The sequence below is a fragment of the Leptomonas pyrrhocoris genome (genome assembly GCF_001293395.1).
Source record: "Leptomonas pyrrhocoris isolate H10 chromosome Unknown, whole genome shotgun sequence".
Taxonomy (NCBI): Eukaryota; Euglenozoa; class Kinetoplastea; order Trypanosomatida; family Trypanosomatidae; genus Leptomonas; species Leptomonas pyrrhocoris.
Window position 1 is genome coordinate 2,859,168 of NW_015438357.1, and position 13,784 is coordinate 2,872,951.

The following is a 13,784-nucleotide window of genomic DNA, read 5'->3' on the forward strand; positions in this document are numbered from 1 at the left end:
GGAAGGCCACACCTCCACAAGTGCCGTCCCAACACCACTTCGTGCATCTTCTCGTGCTACTTTACTTCCTTGTTTCTTTGTTTGCTGTAGTCTTTTTGGTGCTGCTGATTCTTTCTTTGGTTTTTGGCGGAATAAAGGCTCGTGCATCGTGCCCACAACCATGTCGGCGTCGCCCACAAGTGGGAATGGCGGCGGCGCGGTGTCTCGCGGAGGCGGCAGCAGCGGCGGCGACCCCGCGGTGCCTGCGCCGCAGTACTACGACATGCGCGCCCCCCTCACCCGTCCCGTCACGGTGCTGCAGGTGACCGGCTTCACGCTGCGTGAAGGGATGCTGCCCAGTCTCATCATGCCAGACGGGAGTCTATACTTCGGCCCCACCGCGGAGGACGGAAAGTACAGACTTCCAGCCGGCTGCGGCATCATTTTCTTCCATCATGACGAGAACGTGCCGTCTACCTTTGTGCAGCCTGCCGCGCCGTCGAGCGGTGCCAACATGGGGGGTCTTGTCTCCTATTTTTTTGGTGGTGGTGCTCCGCGCGACGCCAATGCACCTGGAGGCGATGGTGCGAAGAGGGTGGCCGGTCAAGCCGCGGCCGCCTTCACAACCCTGTGCAGACGATATCAACAAGGGGATCGCTACGGTGGGGACTGGGTGAACGGCGTGTTTCACGGCGAGGGGGTTTTAGTGACGAGCTACTTCACGTATCAAGGAGGGTGGAAGGATGGGCTGATGCACGGCAAAGGCACCGTCTCATATACCCGTAAGTACGTGGACACCAGACCTGCAGCAGCAGCCGGTGGTGGTGGATTGGGTGGCGGCGGTGGCATGGGGACACTTCTGCTAAAAGGTCTCTCCTACATGACACCGTTTGAGCTGGTGGCCACAGCGGCGGCGCCAAAAGAGTACTTCGGCAACTTCGACGCAGCGCACGGCCGGCACGGCACGGGCATCATGCGCTACTTCAACGGCGATGTTTACGAGGGCGACTGGCAGGACAACTGTCGCCATGGCAAGGGCAGGCTGCGGAAGCTCGACGGTGAAGTTTACGAAGGCGACTGGGCGAACGACGAGCGTCACGGCTTCGGCAAGATCACGTACCCAAGCGGGGCCCTCTTTAAGGGGCTCATGCAGCACGACCAGCGCGACGGCGAGGGCGTGATGCGCTTCGCGAACGGCGATGAGTACCTTGGCAACTTTGCCGCGGGCACTATTGAAGGCCTCGGCACGATGAAGTACCGCAACGGCGACGTCTACGAGGGCGCCTGGCATGATCGGCTGCGCCACGGTCAAGGAAAGTTCACGCTGAAGCGCACGGGTACGACGATGACGGGCATGTTTCTTAACGGTCTCATTCATGGCGAGGGCACCGTTGTCGTACCGGGCGTGTCGACCTTTGTCGGGATCTTTGCACGTGGCGAGAGGACCGTTGGGACAATGCATTGGCATCAGCAGACGCAGCCCGAGAAAGGTGGGGAAGAGGCGTCGGGCTGCGCTGAGGCGGTCACTACCGCTGCTCCTCCTTCTCCCTCTGTAGACGAACCTCTCACAGTAGCAGCAACAGCCTGTATCAGCCCAACGGCAAACACACCGTCCCCCACCGCCTCCGCTCCCCTCCTTCACAAAGCAGCACCGAAAAACTACCTATGCTATCAGGGAGAGTGGCATGGCGAGCATATGACCGGTAAAGGTTTGCTGTGGTACACGAATGGCGACTTCTTCGCGGGGCGCTTCCGCAAGAGTCTTCGCCACGGCCCGGGCAACATGCGTTACGCGGCCGAGCAGGTGGAGTTCAGTGGGCATTACGTGCATGACGTGCGACACGGCCTTGGTCTGCTGCAACGCGCCGACGGCTCCATCCGCGCCGGACGCTGGCAGCACGACGCTTTTGTGGAAGGCTACGAAGGCGAATGGGACGGCGTTGTCTTTCACGGCATTGGCCGCCTGACGCTGCCGATCGACACCTTCTTTGGCCTCCGCGCGAGCAACTCCACGCTGAAGCTGTCCGATGTGAACGCTGCGCTGCATGCCGCATCAAGCACGCCGCCACCGCCGCCACCGCTGCTCACGGGCAGCGGTGCAGCTGCATCTACTGCGGTGGACGAGGAAGGGCTGGTCAGCGGTTCAAACTGCCCAGGAACTACGACCGCGGCAGCAACAGCAGCGGGGAGTGACGCGATGCGCCGCGCTGATGACTATCCTCATTTCATCGACTTTTTCGGTGTTTTTCGCAACGGCGTGCGGGATGGCGTGGGGCTGCTGAAGCTGCCAGCGCTGGACTGCATCGTTGGTGGGACGCTGAACCTCGCCGAGGATCGCCGCGGCACCGGCAAGACCTTTACCCGAAACAAAAACAGTAGGAAGGCGAGCCGTGGGGGCGCAGGGGCAGCAGCAGGTAACAACAGCGACAGAGGGAAAGACTCTTCTGCGAGTACTGTCCCCTCTTCAGGCGACAGCGTTCCCTCCGTCGTGATCAAAGGGCGTTGGGTGCGAGATGTGCTGCATTGCCAGAAGGGCGTGCTGGCCTTCCCGAACGGCATTGTGTACATTGGCGGGTTTTGCAACGGCGCGCGCGCGGCGGACTGCGCACGGGTGTGGTGGCCTGACGGCTCCGTGATGGAAAGCGGCTGGTGCGACGACGCGCCAAGTGGGCCCGGGGTGTGGTATCAGCGAAATCGAACCGACCCCATCTTCCAGACAATAATCCCTCGCACACCGCGTTCGTCGCGCTCGCGCCGGCGCTGCATCCCCGGCTCCCCGGCACCTGCGTCTGCAGCCGCGACCGTGGACACACACGGAACAAAAAGCGGCAACGACAGCGGCGATAGCAGTGGGGCCAACGGAAACGCAGGGGGCGGTCCCTTTGGGCTTTCGTACTTATGGGGTCTGGTCGGGCTTGGCTTTGGTGGTGGTAGCGGCAGGACGGGCAACGACGATGGCGCAGTTGCCGACTGCAACGCCGACGAGGAGGACGACAAACCGCGGCGTGTTCTCATCGACTTCCACAGTCACTTCGCGGTGTCGTGCACGTGGTACCCGTCCCCGATGGATCTTCACACCTACACCCGCGTCGTACTTCCGCAGATCGCAGCGCAGACGGCCCCACTCGCACGCGACACGCCGTGGCCGCTGCTGATGCATTCAGCGACCATGTCCACAGCAATGTCGAACTGCGCCACCCGGACCACCGCGTCGTCCTCGGACGGTCCGCCTCCCCTGAAAAATGGCGGCAACAACAGTAGCTTGATGATGCTGGAAAACTTCACCGCGACACCGCAGCAGCAACAGCAGATGGTGCCTCCGTCACTGCGGCAAATCGCAGCCGGCGCAACGGATCTCCATCTCGCTGATCCACCAGCGAAGATTTCCGTCGGTCGCGCCAACGGACCGGCCGTGGTGTACTTCGATTCTGGTGTTGTCGTCGCCGGAGAGTGGCTGGGCAACGCCCCTCGCCTTGCCGTCCCGTACCGCCCCTGGTCCGCCTACGATGGTTTCGTAGTCTGGCAGGCAAGCCGCCCCGCGGCACGCAACTGCGCTGCAACGTTTCCGCTGTGGGTTTCACCACGGTCGCAGTCGTGCTACTCCGCGCTGCTGGCGGCGGCGCCGAACGATGTGCGGGGCGAGCCGAAGCGCACCACGGCGGATGTCTATCACGGTGCCCTATCACTCGCCCTCTCGCCTCTTGCGGCCGGGGGCAGCAATCTGGGTGAAGGGGCCACCGCCGGGGCAGCCGCGGCGGCGGAGAGCGTCAGCGGGGTCACCTCGCCCGACACGCGGTGCACCATCTGTGCCAAGGAGTACAGCTTTTTCCGCAAGCGCGTCCACTGCACCTTATGCCTGCGGTCGACCTGCTCCTCCTGCCTGGGTCAGATGGACACGGACGGGCTGCAACAAGAGGACGTGAAGGCCCTTCTACGGCACGCGTACGTGACGTCGGAGCAGACGGAGCTGCTCGCGGCTGCCGCGGCAAAGAGCACGGCGAGTAGCAGCAGCAGCGGCGGCGCGGCTCGTCGTGTGGTCTTCCCGAGCATCTCCGTGGAGCAGGTGGACCACGCCTTTGATGGAAAGGGGACCGCTGCGCTGCCGGTGTGCGCCGATTGCGTACGCGCGATGCTGTGGAAGCTCCGTTACACCCAGATGTGGATCCCCACCTCGATGTTCACCTCCGTGGTGGACATCGACCGGCATCAGCGGGACGTGCAGGTGCGCCGACAAGCGAGCGCGCCGCCGGGCGACGCGTTGAAGGCAAACACGACAGAAATTGATCCAGTCCTCGCAGGCGGCACGACCGCCGTAACAGAAGCGCTCGCAGTGGCCACAGGAGACGCCGACACCGCCGGCCCCATCGCGCCCGGGGAAGAACTCCGCTGCGAGTCGTCGCGTCAGGTCTCCGCGGGGAGTGAGCTACTGCCTGCGTCGCAGATAGACCTTGCCGACGTCGACCACGACGCACCGCACACGCCGACCTCTCCGTGTACGCTTCTCTTAAACGACGGGCTGGGTGATTCCCCGGTGCCACTTTCCCCGCCGCCGCCCGCCGTGCCCGCTACTGCTGTGGCTGCTTCTGGGTCTCCTGGGATGGCCAGCACGAGCACGAATCGGTACATCCGCACCCCACAAGACTTGCCACGCCCGAGTGGTGAGCTGCTCCCGCCAACACAGTACATCACCTACAGCGGCTACACCTCCTACTCCATTCCGCACATCTACGGGGAGCTGTGGTGGGGCCGGCGCTACTACTACCGCGGTGGCTTCTGCGCCGGCGAGCGGCACGGTTTTGGTGTCCAGTACATGCCAAACGGTGAGCGCTACGAGGGTGCCTTTGAGCGTGACGCCTGGCACGGGCAGGGCGTATACTACCTCGAGGACGGCGCGGTGCTGATGGGTGAGTTCCGCCGAGGAGAGCTGCGCATCGTACAGTACCACGGTGAAGTGGAGGAAGATACGGCGCACGGTGTACGCCCGCATGGCCGCGGGATCGGCTACGACTCCAATGGCGCGGTGTACAACGGAGAGTGGATGCATGGGCAGCAGCACGGCACGGGGATGCTGCGCCTGCCAGACGGCGTCTCCGTGTACAGCGGCACCTTCGTGTGCGGTGCGATGGAGGGGATGGGCAAGCTCGTCACCACAAGCGGGGCCTACTACGGTGACTTTAGTCAAAACCAGCAGCAAGGGAAAGGCCTCCTGTTCACCTCGAGCTGCGTGGTCGAGGGAGGCTGGGTGCAAGGCGCGTCCAGCGGGTTCACGCGCATCTACGAGAACAGCACCGGCGATGTCTACGAGACGACCTACCGCGCCGGCAACGAGCGGGATGACTGCTTCCCCGCGCCGATCATGGTCGACGACGCGGAAGCCGCGACGTGTGGGCAGTGCGGCATGTCCTTCTCGTTCTTCCTCCGCCGACACCACTGTCGACTCTGCGGGGATGTATTCTGCGATGCGTGTTCGCAGCACCGCGCAACCTTGCCGGCAAACTTCGCAGGTGATGGCGACACCGCGGCCAGCGCACAGAGCCCCACCGCTGCGGCGCACCCCAACACGGTCGGACAGCGCGTGTGTGATGCCTGCTTCTACCGGCTCACACAGCGCCGCATGATCGCGCTGCGGCGCTACAAGGACGGCGGCATCTACGCAGGGTGCTGGAGCCAGGGGCGGTGGGTATCGCGGGGGCTGTACTGCCGACCGGATGGGATCTACATTGCAATGGACACTCATGGGCATCCGCTGATCGCAGCTGACCTGGCAAAAGCGAAGATGTCCGCCACCGTCACCGCCGCTGGAGCGGGGAACTCGGTAGATAGTACAAGCAACAGTGCAGCGGAGCCGGGGAAAAAGACCGGCGCGGAGGTGCCACCGGGCGGCCTCGGCGTACCGCGACGTCCGGCGCGCACGATGCTGCCCATCTCCTCCTCCATTCTGCAAGACGCCTCGCCGGCGAAGGAGGTGCTGGACAACGTCGGCGTCGTGAAACAGAGCTCATCACGAAAGGACCTGGACTCCTTTCTGATGTGGTGGGCCACCACACGCAGTTGCTGCGGGCTCCAGGTGCCGCTGGATGTGCCACTCGTGTCGAAGTACCAACGCATGCCTGCCCAGCTGCTGCGCGGCGGCAAGAGCGCCACCGTGACGATCGGGTCCGAGGCGGCGACCTATCTGACATCACCGGCGCACTGCACGCTGTCGACCCCCCACACCCCGTCGCTAACGCCCATTCGTCTCTTCGTGACACTGGCCGATTCGCGGAAGGCGATGCAGGCGATGGTCGATGGCGAAGCAAGCGAAGGCACACGAGCAGCTAACCACTCCGCGGAGGACCCAGAAGGACTGCAGCGGAAGCTTCGCAGCCCCAGCAATAAAGACGAGGAGCGAGGTTTTCCGCCGGCTACACCACCACCGCGTTTGACAACAGCGGAGCGGCGCATCATCGACAGCGACGTGGAGGCGGCGGCGCTGCGGGCCTCGCGTTTCATGCCGGTCGCCATCCCGCGAGCGCCCACTGTACCCATCACCGCCGCCACGGCACCCACAGCGACCATGGCTTCCCGTGAGTACGCATCGATGCCATCCAACAGTCGTGCTGCTCGCGATCAGAGCCAAACAGCGGAGCAGCAGCAGCAATTAAAGGAAGCAGTTGGCGTGCCGAACAGTGACCTTGGTAGCAGCTTCAGCCGAAATGCTGCAGTGGATGTGGATGTGGACGGGAGCGCTTTTGGTCTGACGGCGTGGGCCACTCGCACTCCGCCGTCCATCGACGAGGAGGACATCACCGATGCGAAGCTCATGGCGATGGTGCGGGCGGAACGCCTGGCGTGGCCCACTACCACCACCACCACATCATCATCATTACCGCCATCGTCATCAACTCAAACTTCTGTCTCTTCTGTCGGTTCCCTCATGCCGCCTACGCCGACCCAGCCCCAGCTCGGCGAGAACACGACGATCACATGGAATCTGTGGACCACGCGCGATATCCCCCGCTACGCCCCTCCACCGCTCACGCCAATCCCGCTGGATAAGGGCGCCCTCACTTCGCGGAGCGCACCACCGCCGTCACTACCACCGACGACGACGACGTCTTATTCCTCGTCTTTGCCTTCGGGTGCACCACCGCGCACCGAGGCCGACTTGTACTTCGCGTGCCCATTCTGGGAGCCGATCGTGCCGGACGCGCAGATGCTGCTGGAGCAGGGCAAGATGACGCAGGCGGCGCGGCTGATGCGGCGGTTGCAGCGGGAGCACCAAACCACGGACAAAAACAGCGGCGGCAGCAGCAGTGGCAGCGAAGCAGAGTCTACGGAGGACGCAACGGACAGCGCGTGGGCGCCCAGTGCGGAGCTCTGCAGCTCGCCCGGCGGCGCAAGAGAGCTGAAAAGCAACGGCAGCCTCGATACGCTCGCGGTGCTGCAGGAGATGCGGGCGGCAAACGGGACCGGCACGGGTGGGTCGTGGACGGCGGGGGGGCTTCTCTCCGCCGAGCAGCGGGCGCAGTCCGGCAGAGGCTGGGCACCGACCCCGATGCACGGGCCTTTCACCTTTGAGATTTCCTCATCTCAGAAGAAGCGCTGCGCGGATGAGCAGCGGTGGTATTTCAAGGTTCACCAGCGGGAGGTCAACAGCTTCCAGTGAACGGAGCGGCGCACGTCTAGCGCTTAAATTGCGGCTTTGTTCTCCACGGAGTGTCTTCCTGCTGTACGAAACAATATACCTATTATTTTAACCTTTGCTTTTGTTGCGTACACGTTGTTGAAACTTTTCTGCTTCGCTCATGGGCCGATCTCGCACGGTTGTTTATATTTATATTATTACCTGAATGGACTTCTCCTTTTCGTCCACGCCGGTGCTTGTTGTGGCCCGGTGAAGCAGACGGCAAAGAAAAACAAACGAAAAAGCGAATCGTGCTTCATGAGCTCCTCAAGACTCGATTCTGATTTAAAGTAAGAAGAAGAGAAGAAGAGAAAAAGAGGAGAAGACAAGAGCGTGTCTTTTCCCTTTCCCCCAACGTCATCGTTTTATAAAAACCCGCGATGTTGACATCCACGGAAGCTGATTTTGCACTTTTCTTGTGGAATCCTTCTGTCGCTGGGTGCTGTTAGATACACGTTCCAGCGGAGGTGATATTTCTTTCATTCGAAACTTGAATCGACGCCAGTAGTGATGATGTTACGCGCTTCCTTCGCAAACATGGCCTTCCAATGCGGTTCGTTCCAAGCCAACGTTATTCTCCTCTCCCTTCTCTTCCTGTTTCCTCTTCTTGAATTTTGTTTCTCTGTTACGTCTCCTCTGCGGTGTCTTTCAAAAGAAGAAAAGGAAACCTCAATATCTGCCATCCCGCCGCAATTCTTTCGACTCGCTAGCTTCCCGATGGCTACACGTCCTACTGTTTTTTTTTCTTTATATTTATGATATCATATTAATTTAGTGAAACTTCGTCTGTTTTTTTTTTCTTTGGATATTTGTTGATTTCTAACTCCCCTATGCATATTACATTAACTCTCTCTCCTTCTGACCACCGTTAGTGCACGGTTGTTGATTATTTGTGTGTGTGTTTTGTAGTACGGCACTTGCCTGTGTGAGTGTGTGAGAGAGAAGTGGGTTTGACGGCGACACCGAGCTTCCAGTGCGCTTGTGTTGTTTGCCTGAGGCGGAGTGCACGCTCAGTTGCTGCTACTTTCCGTTTCCATTGCGACGGTGTTCATTAAGAACACTACTACTATTATTCCTGAAACTAATAAGCTTTCAGTTTACCTGTTTTTCCTCCTCAAGACTCTATTCTCGTCACCGTTTATTTTACTATTATTGCTTTATTTGTTTTCTTCCTTCGTATTTTGGACCTCAGCGTTGTTTTTGTTGTGGTGGTTCCTCTTCGACAGTTGCCGCGATTGTTCCTACCTGTATATACACAGATACATACATACACTGCTCTACAGTGAAACGCAGGGTTTTTGTTTATTGGCATTTCTACTTCCTTCCTTACATATCCCTCAGTGCTCTTTTTTTTTTTCCTCGTTTTACGAATTCGCTGAAAACTATATTTCTGCATTTAAAGAAAAACAAAAACGAAAAGAAGAAGAAGAAGGAAGAGAGGGAGTGTAATCTCTTTTTGTTGCTGCTTCTGCTTCTGTGTGCGTCTTTTTGTTTTATTGTTGTTGTTATTGTTTTTCCGTTTGCTTGTTTCAGTGGCGGTGATTTGACTTCTCTGGTTTTATTAGCTAAGCGTGCGAAGGTCGCGGAAAACAAAAACCCACGTGTATGCATCACCGTTGCGAGGTCTTTGATGCAGAAAGAAAAGAGAAAGAGAAAAACAATTGACACAGTACAACGGAAAGATATCGCCCTGCAACGCGCGTTACTCATGCACCCAGTCAGTAACCACTATGAACGGCACTCGCACTTCTTTGTCCCACGCACCCTCGCCTCCGTGAGTGGTACAACGACGGCAGCCTCCTTGTCCTCCTCCGCATCCGCATCACCCATCGCCATCGCGGCTGCAGCAGCATCCAGCACAACAACTGCCCCCCTTGCGATCACGACGACCTCGCCCACCAGTGCCACGGTCGCCGTGTTCAGCACCTCCTTTTCGGAACACCACACAGCCGCCACAGAAGCCGCGCTGAGCACCACCGCCACGACAAGCGCGACGCAGAGCGCGTCCTCGCATGAACGTGTTTTGATGGACCCCAAGTCCCCAGGTTCACACCCGATGAGCGCGTCCGCGTCTCTGCTGGCGCCGCCGACGCCGAGCAACTGGATGGTACGCGGGCCCTCGAGCAACGCCTCCCTCGTCACCCTTTCTGCGTTAGGCGTCGGCACCAATCACGACTCTGCCGCCTCGGGGTCGTCGTTTAACTCCTCCGCGGGCAACCCGACCCTCTCTCCGCTGTTGCACCCGTACAGCCGCAACAGCAGCAACAGCATGTGGAGCTACCCGGCTGCGCACGACTCGGCAGGAGAGGTGGAGGGCGCAGACGGAGTCTTTCTCCCCATGGAGCGCGCCTCAGGTCGCAAACGCACGCCGCGGCCGGCAGCGCTGTCCGGGGAGACGAACAGCAGCAGCAGCGGCGTCGGCGGAGGCAATGCGGTGGCAGACGCGGACATCCACTCCACGCCGTCGCCGGCGCGACTGATGTTTTCTCACCGGACCAGTGCAAGAGGCGGCATTTGTGAGAACGGCGACGACGCTGGAGTTCGTGCGCACCGGCCCGGCAGCTTCTCCTTGGTGGATGACGACGCCTTCCTTGGCAGTCAGTCACGGCTGCCGAGCGATGTGTGCGGCGACGAGGACTCCGTCCACACCCACTTCGATGGACACAAGGCGGAGGTGCAGAGCATGCTGCACTCAACTCGCAGCCGAGGCTCGGTTGCGGCCACCACCACCACGACCATGGCGACACACACCTCCTCACCCATGACATCGAGTCTGCCCTCCGTGACGCTCGGCGTGATGAGCGCAGTGCCACCGCCGCCCGTCGACCTCGTGACGCGAGTCTCCTCGATTTCGTCGAAGGCACTTGGTGAGGCGAGCCGGTCAACCTTCTCGACACCACACAACGCGACGGTCATTCCACTTCCCCCGACCGTCGGGGCAACACCAGCGGCAACAGCGAACAGCCACCGTCGCACGCACACCCCCGTCTCTCCGCGTACGCCGGTCTCTTTCGTCCCCTCTGGCGATCAGCCGCTCCACACGACGAGCTCTCACATACCTCGTGTCCCGGCAGGTCCGCTGAAGTCGGCCGACTCGCCGACCCGCTTAGCTGGTCCGCTAGGCGGCAGAGCCGTTGGCAGCGGCTGTGAGGTGCAAAACCGTCTCACGTACACCTCTCACCACTTTGCCAGCGCGGTGGAGCTCCAAACCTGGACGCCCTACTCGACCGTGTCGAGCAGCGGCTCTCTGCTTAGTCTGGGCAACGGCACTGCACTCGAAAGGGAATCAGACGACGCCGATGCCTCCTCGGCGGCAACAGCAGCAGGAGTGGGGCAGAACACCTTCAGCAACAGCACCAGCGCGGGCCAGCGGAACGACGACAAGCACGACGGCGAAGGCCACACAGCGAGCGCGTCGATGCTGCGCCACGCTGGCGTCTCGGCGACAAACGTCACCGCCACCTTCGCCCCGTTTCTGCACCCTGCCGCTGCCTCCGCCACGGGGTACCCTTTCGACAATCGCAAAGTCTTATCCTTAAGCGCGCACGATGCGACCTATCCATCGAAGCCGTCAGCAGCTGACTCGCCGGCGCCCACCCCACTCGCTGACGCGTGGACGGCGGACTCCAGCGCTGCCGAAAGAACGGAGCAGCGCAGCAACACCAGTCGGAGCAGCAGCGGCAGCGGCAGCGGGCATCGTCAACAACGCCGTCCGCATCATCGTAGCCATGGCGCCCCAACTACTTCATCATCCCCCTCGCATCACGGCTCGCAGAATGCAAATGTGCTGGCAGTGGTGTGGGCTGCGACAGGTGTATGTGCGCCGTCCGGCGTGTCCGTCCCGGTGTTCAGCAGCACGGAGACGCGCCCTGTCGTATCGGTCACGACGCGAGGGCACAACAGCGGCAGCAACTTTTTGAACTACCACCCCAACTTTTCGCGGACGTTTCACGGCCATTTTGGCACGACGAGTGCCGCTGCCGCACCGACGGGCAACACCAATACTGCTGCGACTACCGCGACGGGGAATGTGCGGAGGAGCCGCAAGAACAACGGCATTCCCGTCATGCCGTCTCCCCCACCGCTGCCACCGCCTTCATCGCGCATCCCCTCCCCGATCGTGCGCACGGCAACGAACATTATCTGTGGTTTCGCCGCCGCTACCGCCCCGGCGCATCACCGCCCCACCGCAACCTTCGGCGCCGGGAGCCCCACCGCCCAGTTGGGTGGTGGGCTGCAATGTGGGTCGACGTCTTCCGCTCCGCCACCACCACCACCACCGTCCCTCGCAGAACGCGACAACACAAAACAACAACAAAAGACGGCGCAGCAAATGCGCAGCTTGTTCTCGACTCTGCCAAGCGATCGCTGCTCTTCTCCCCGTCATGGCACAGACGAAGACAACGACTTTACCACGGCATCAGCGGCACTAGGAAATGAAGACGCAAGCGCTGCTGTCGCGGCGGCGGCGGCGGTCCAGACTGTACCATCTGCGATGTTCATCAACGGCCACCACAGCACGCCCGATGAACACGATAGGGTGGAGGCGTTGATTGGCGGGATGCCAATGATGGTGGTGCAGCCAGCGGTGCTGCGTCCACAGCCAGACGGCGTCGGTGGTGGTCCGACGAACCCGACTGCTACGCCGACGGCGGTGAGCCACGGGTACGCGCACGGTCCAAACCCGCACCTACACAGCTGCCTCCGCGACTCTAGTCTCGGCAGCAGCAGCGGCGCGCACGGCAGCCCTTGCGCGAAGGCGCGACCGTCCGTTCCGCCCACCGCCTTCACCACCGGGCAGTCACGCGAGTTTCTTTATACCTCGGACTCCTCAGCGTACACCTCTACTCCGCAGACACTCACGAGTACGGCGAGCGACCCGCTGCTGTTGTCGCTGTCCTCGGCGAACCTCGCTGCACCAATGACGAGCAACGGAAGCAACGGCATCAGCATTTCGAACTGCTACCCGGTGAACTCCAACAACAGTGGCGGGGCCTTGACGACGGCAGCGGCGGTGCAGTCCACCAGCGTAGGCGTTGCGGAGGGCTTTGTCATGAAGCCGGATGCGGAGACGATACAGCGCCTGCCGCGCGGCAAGGTCCCTCGCATGCCGGGCTGCTCAATGAGAGACTGGACGGCTCACTTATCCGCAAAGGAAGCCAAAAACAGGCGTGGGCATCAGCAGCAGCAGCGTCGTGGCAGCGTATCATCGCTCAGCAGCGAACACCGCCAACGCGCCGGCAGCAATTCCGGTTTCGGCAGCCCCAGCAGCGGCAGCCCCGGTGGCACGGCACCGGCTTTTCCTTCCTCTGCCGCTCAGCACCCACCCGGTTCACGAGCGGCGTTGCCTCGTATGACCCCGCAGGAAGTCTCCCGGCACAACACACCCGATGATCTCTGGATGGTGATTCGCAACGTGGTGTACGACTGCACCGAGTTTCAGCGCTTCCACCCAGGTGGTGAGAAGTTGCTGCTGGCGTGCGCCGGCCGGGACGCGACGGATGTGTATGATCGCTTTCATGCGTGGGTGTCATGTGAGAGCTTTATGGGGCCTTACGCGGTCGGCATTCTCGCTCCGCCGCCTCAGCAATAGAGGTAAAGAGAACAAAGAATGTTTGTTCGCGAGTGAAAACAGAACGGCTCTGGTCACGAGGACCCCCGCTCCATTCTTTCCTGTGAAGAAGAAGAATGCAGACGGTCCTTTATTGTTGTTGTTGCTGCCTTTTGCTTTCCTCTTCCTTTCTCTCTTCTTGCCTGTCGATTCGCATTGCAAAGTGCGGCGTCGTTGTGTCTCCACCCGAGGGGGTTGTGATCCCTCTTCCTGTGTGTAACTCTCGAAGGAGTGCTTCTTCCTCCTCTCTCTTTCGGTAAGATGGGTGCGCAAGCGAGACATGAAAGAACACTGATTCGTCGAGCCAGTTATTATTCTTTTTTTTTTCATTCCTTTACGTTTTTCTTTGTTTTTTGTGTTTTTGTCCTTTTGATATCTCACTTTCCGGGGTCTTTCTGAACGTCTCTTCGTATACATAAACTATTTTTCCTCATTATCATTGCGCAGGCAAGAAGCTATGTCTTTCTTTCACTGTTGTTGTTTTCTCCTGTTTTGTTTTTACTTCTGTGTTTCTTATCGATTAACGTT

The 13,784-nt window shown here is 60.5% G+C and overlaps 2 protein-coding genes across 2 annotated transcripts; both read left to right on the forward strand.

Annotated features, from left to right (window-relative positions):
- Positions 1-160: 160 nt before the first annotated feature.
- ABB37_00943 (hypothetical protein) lies at positions 161-7,627 on the forward strand (the record flags this gene model as incomplete). Its single annotated transcript, XM_015797337.1, has 1 exon — positions 161-7,627. One exon carries the CDS (start codon positions 161-163, stop codon positions 7,625-7,627), a length of 7,467 nt encoding a protein of 2,488 aa, XP_015665345.1.
- A 671-nt stretch (positions 7,628-8,298) lies between these two features.
- Positions 8,299-13,238, forward strand: ABB37_00944 (hypothetical protein; the record flags this gene model as incomplete). The annotated part of the gene is made up of 1 exon (XM_015797338.1): positions 8,299-13,238. Exon 1 carries the CDS (start codon positions 9,702-9,704, stop codon positions 13,236-13,238), a length of 3,537 nt encoding a protein of 1,178 aa, XP_015665346.1. The 5' UTR covers positions 8,299-9,701.
- Positions 13,239-13,784: the final 546 nt, after the last annotated feature.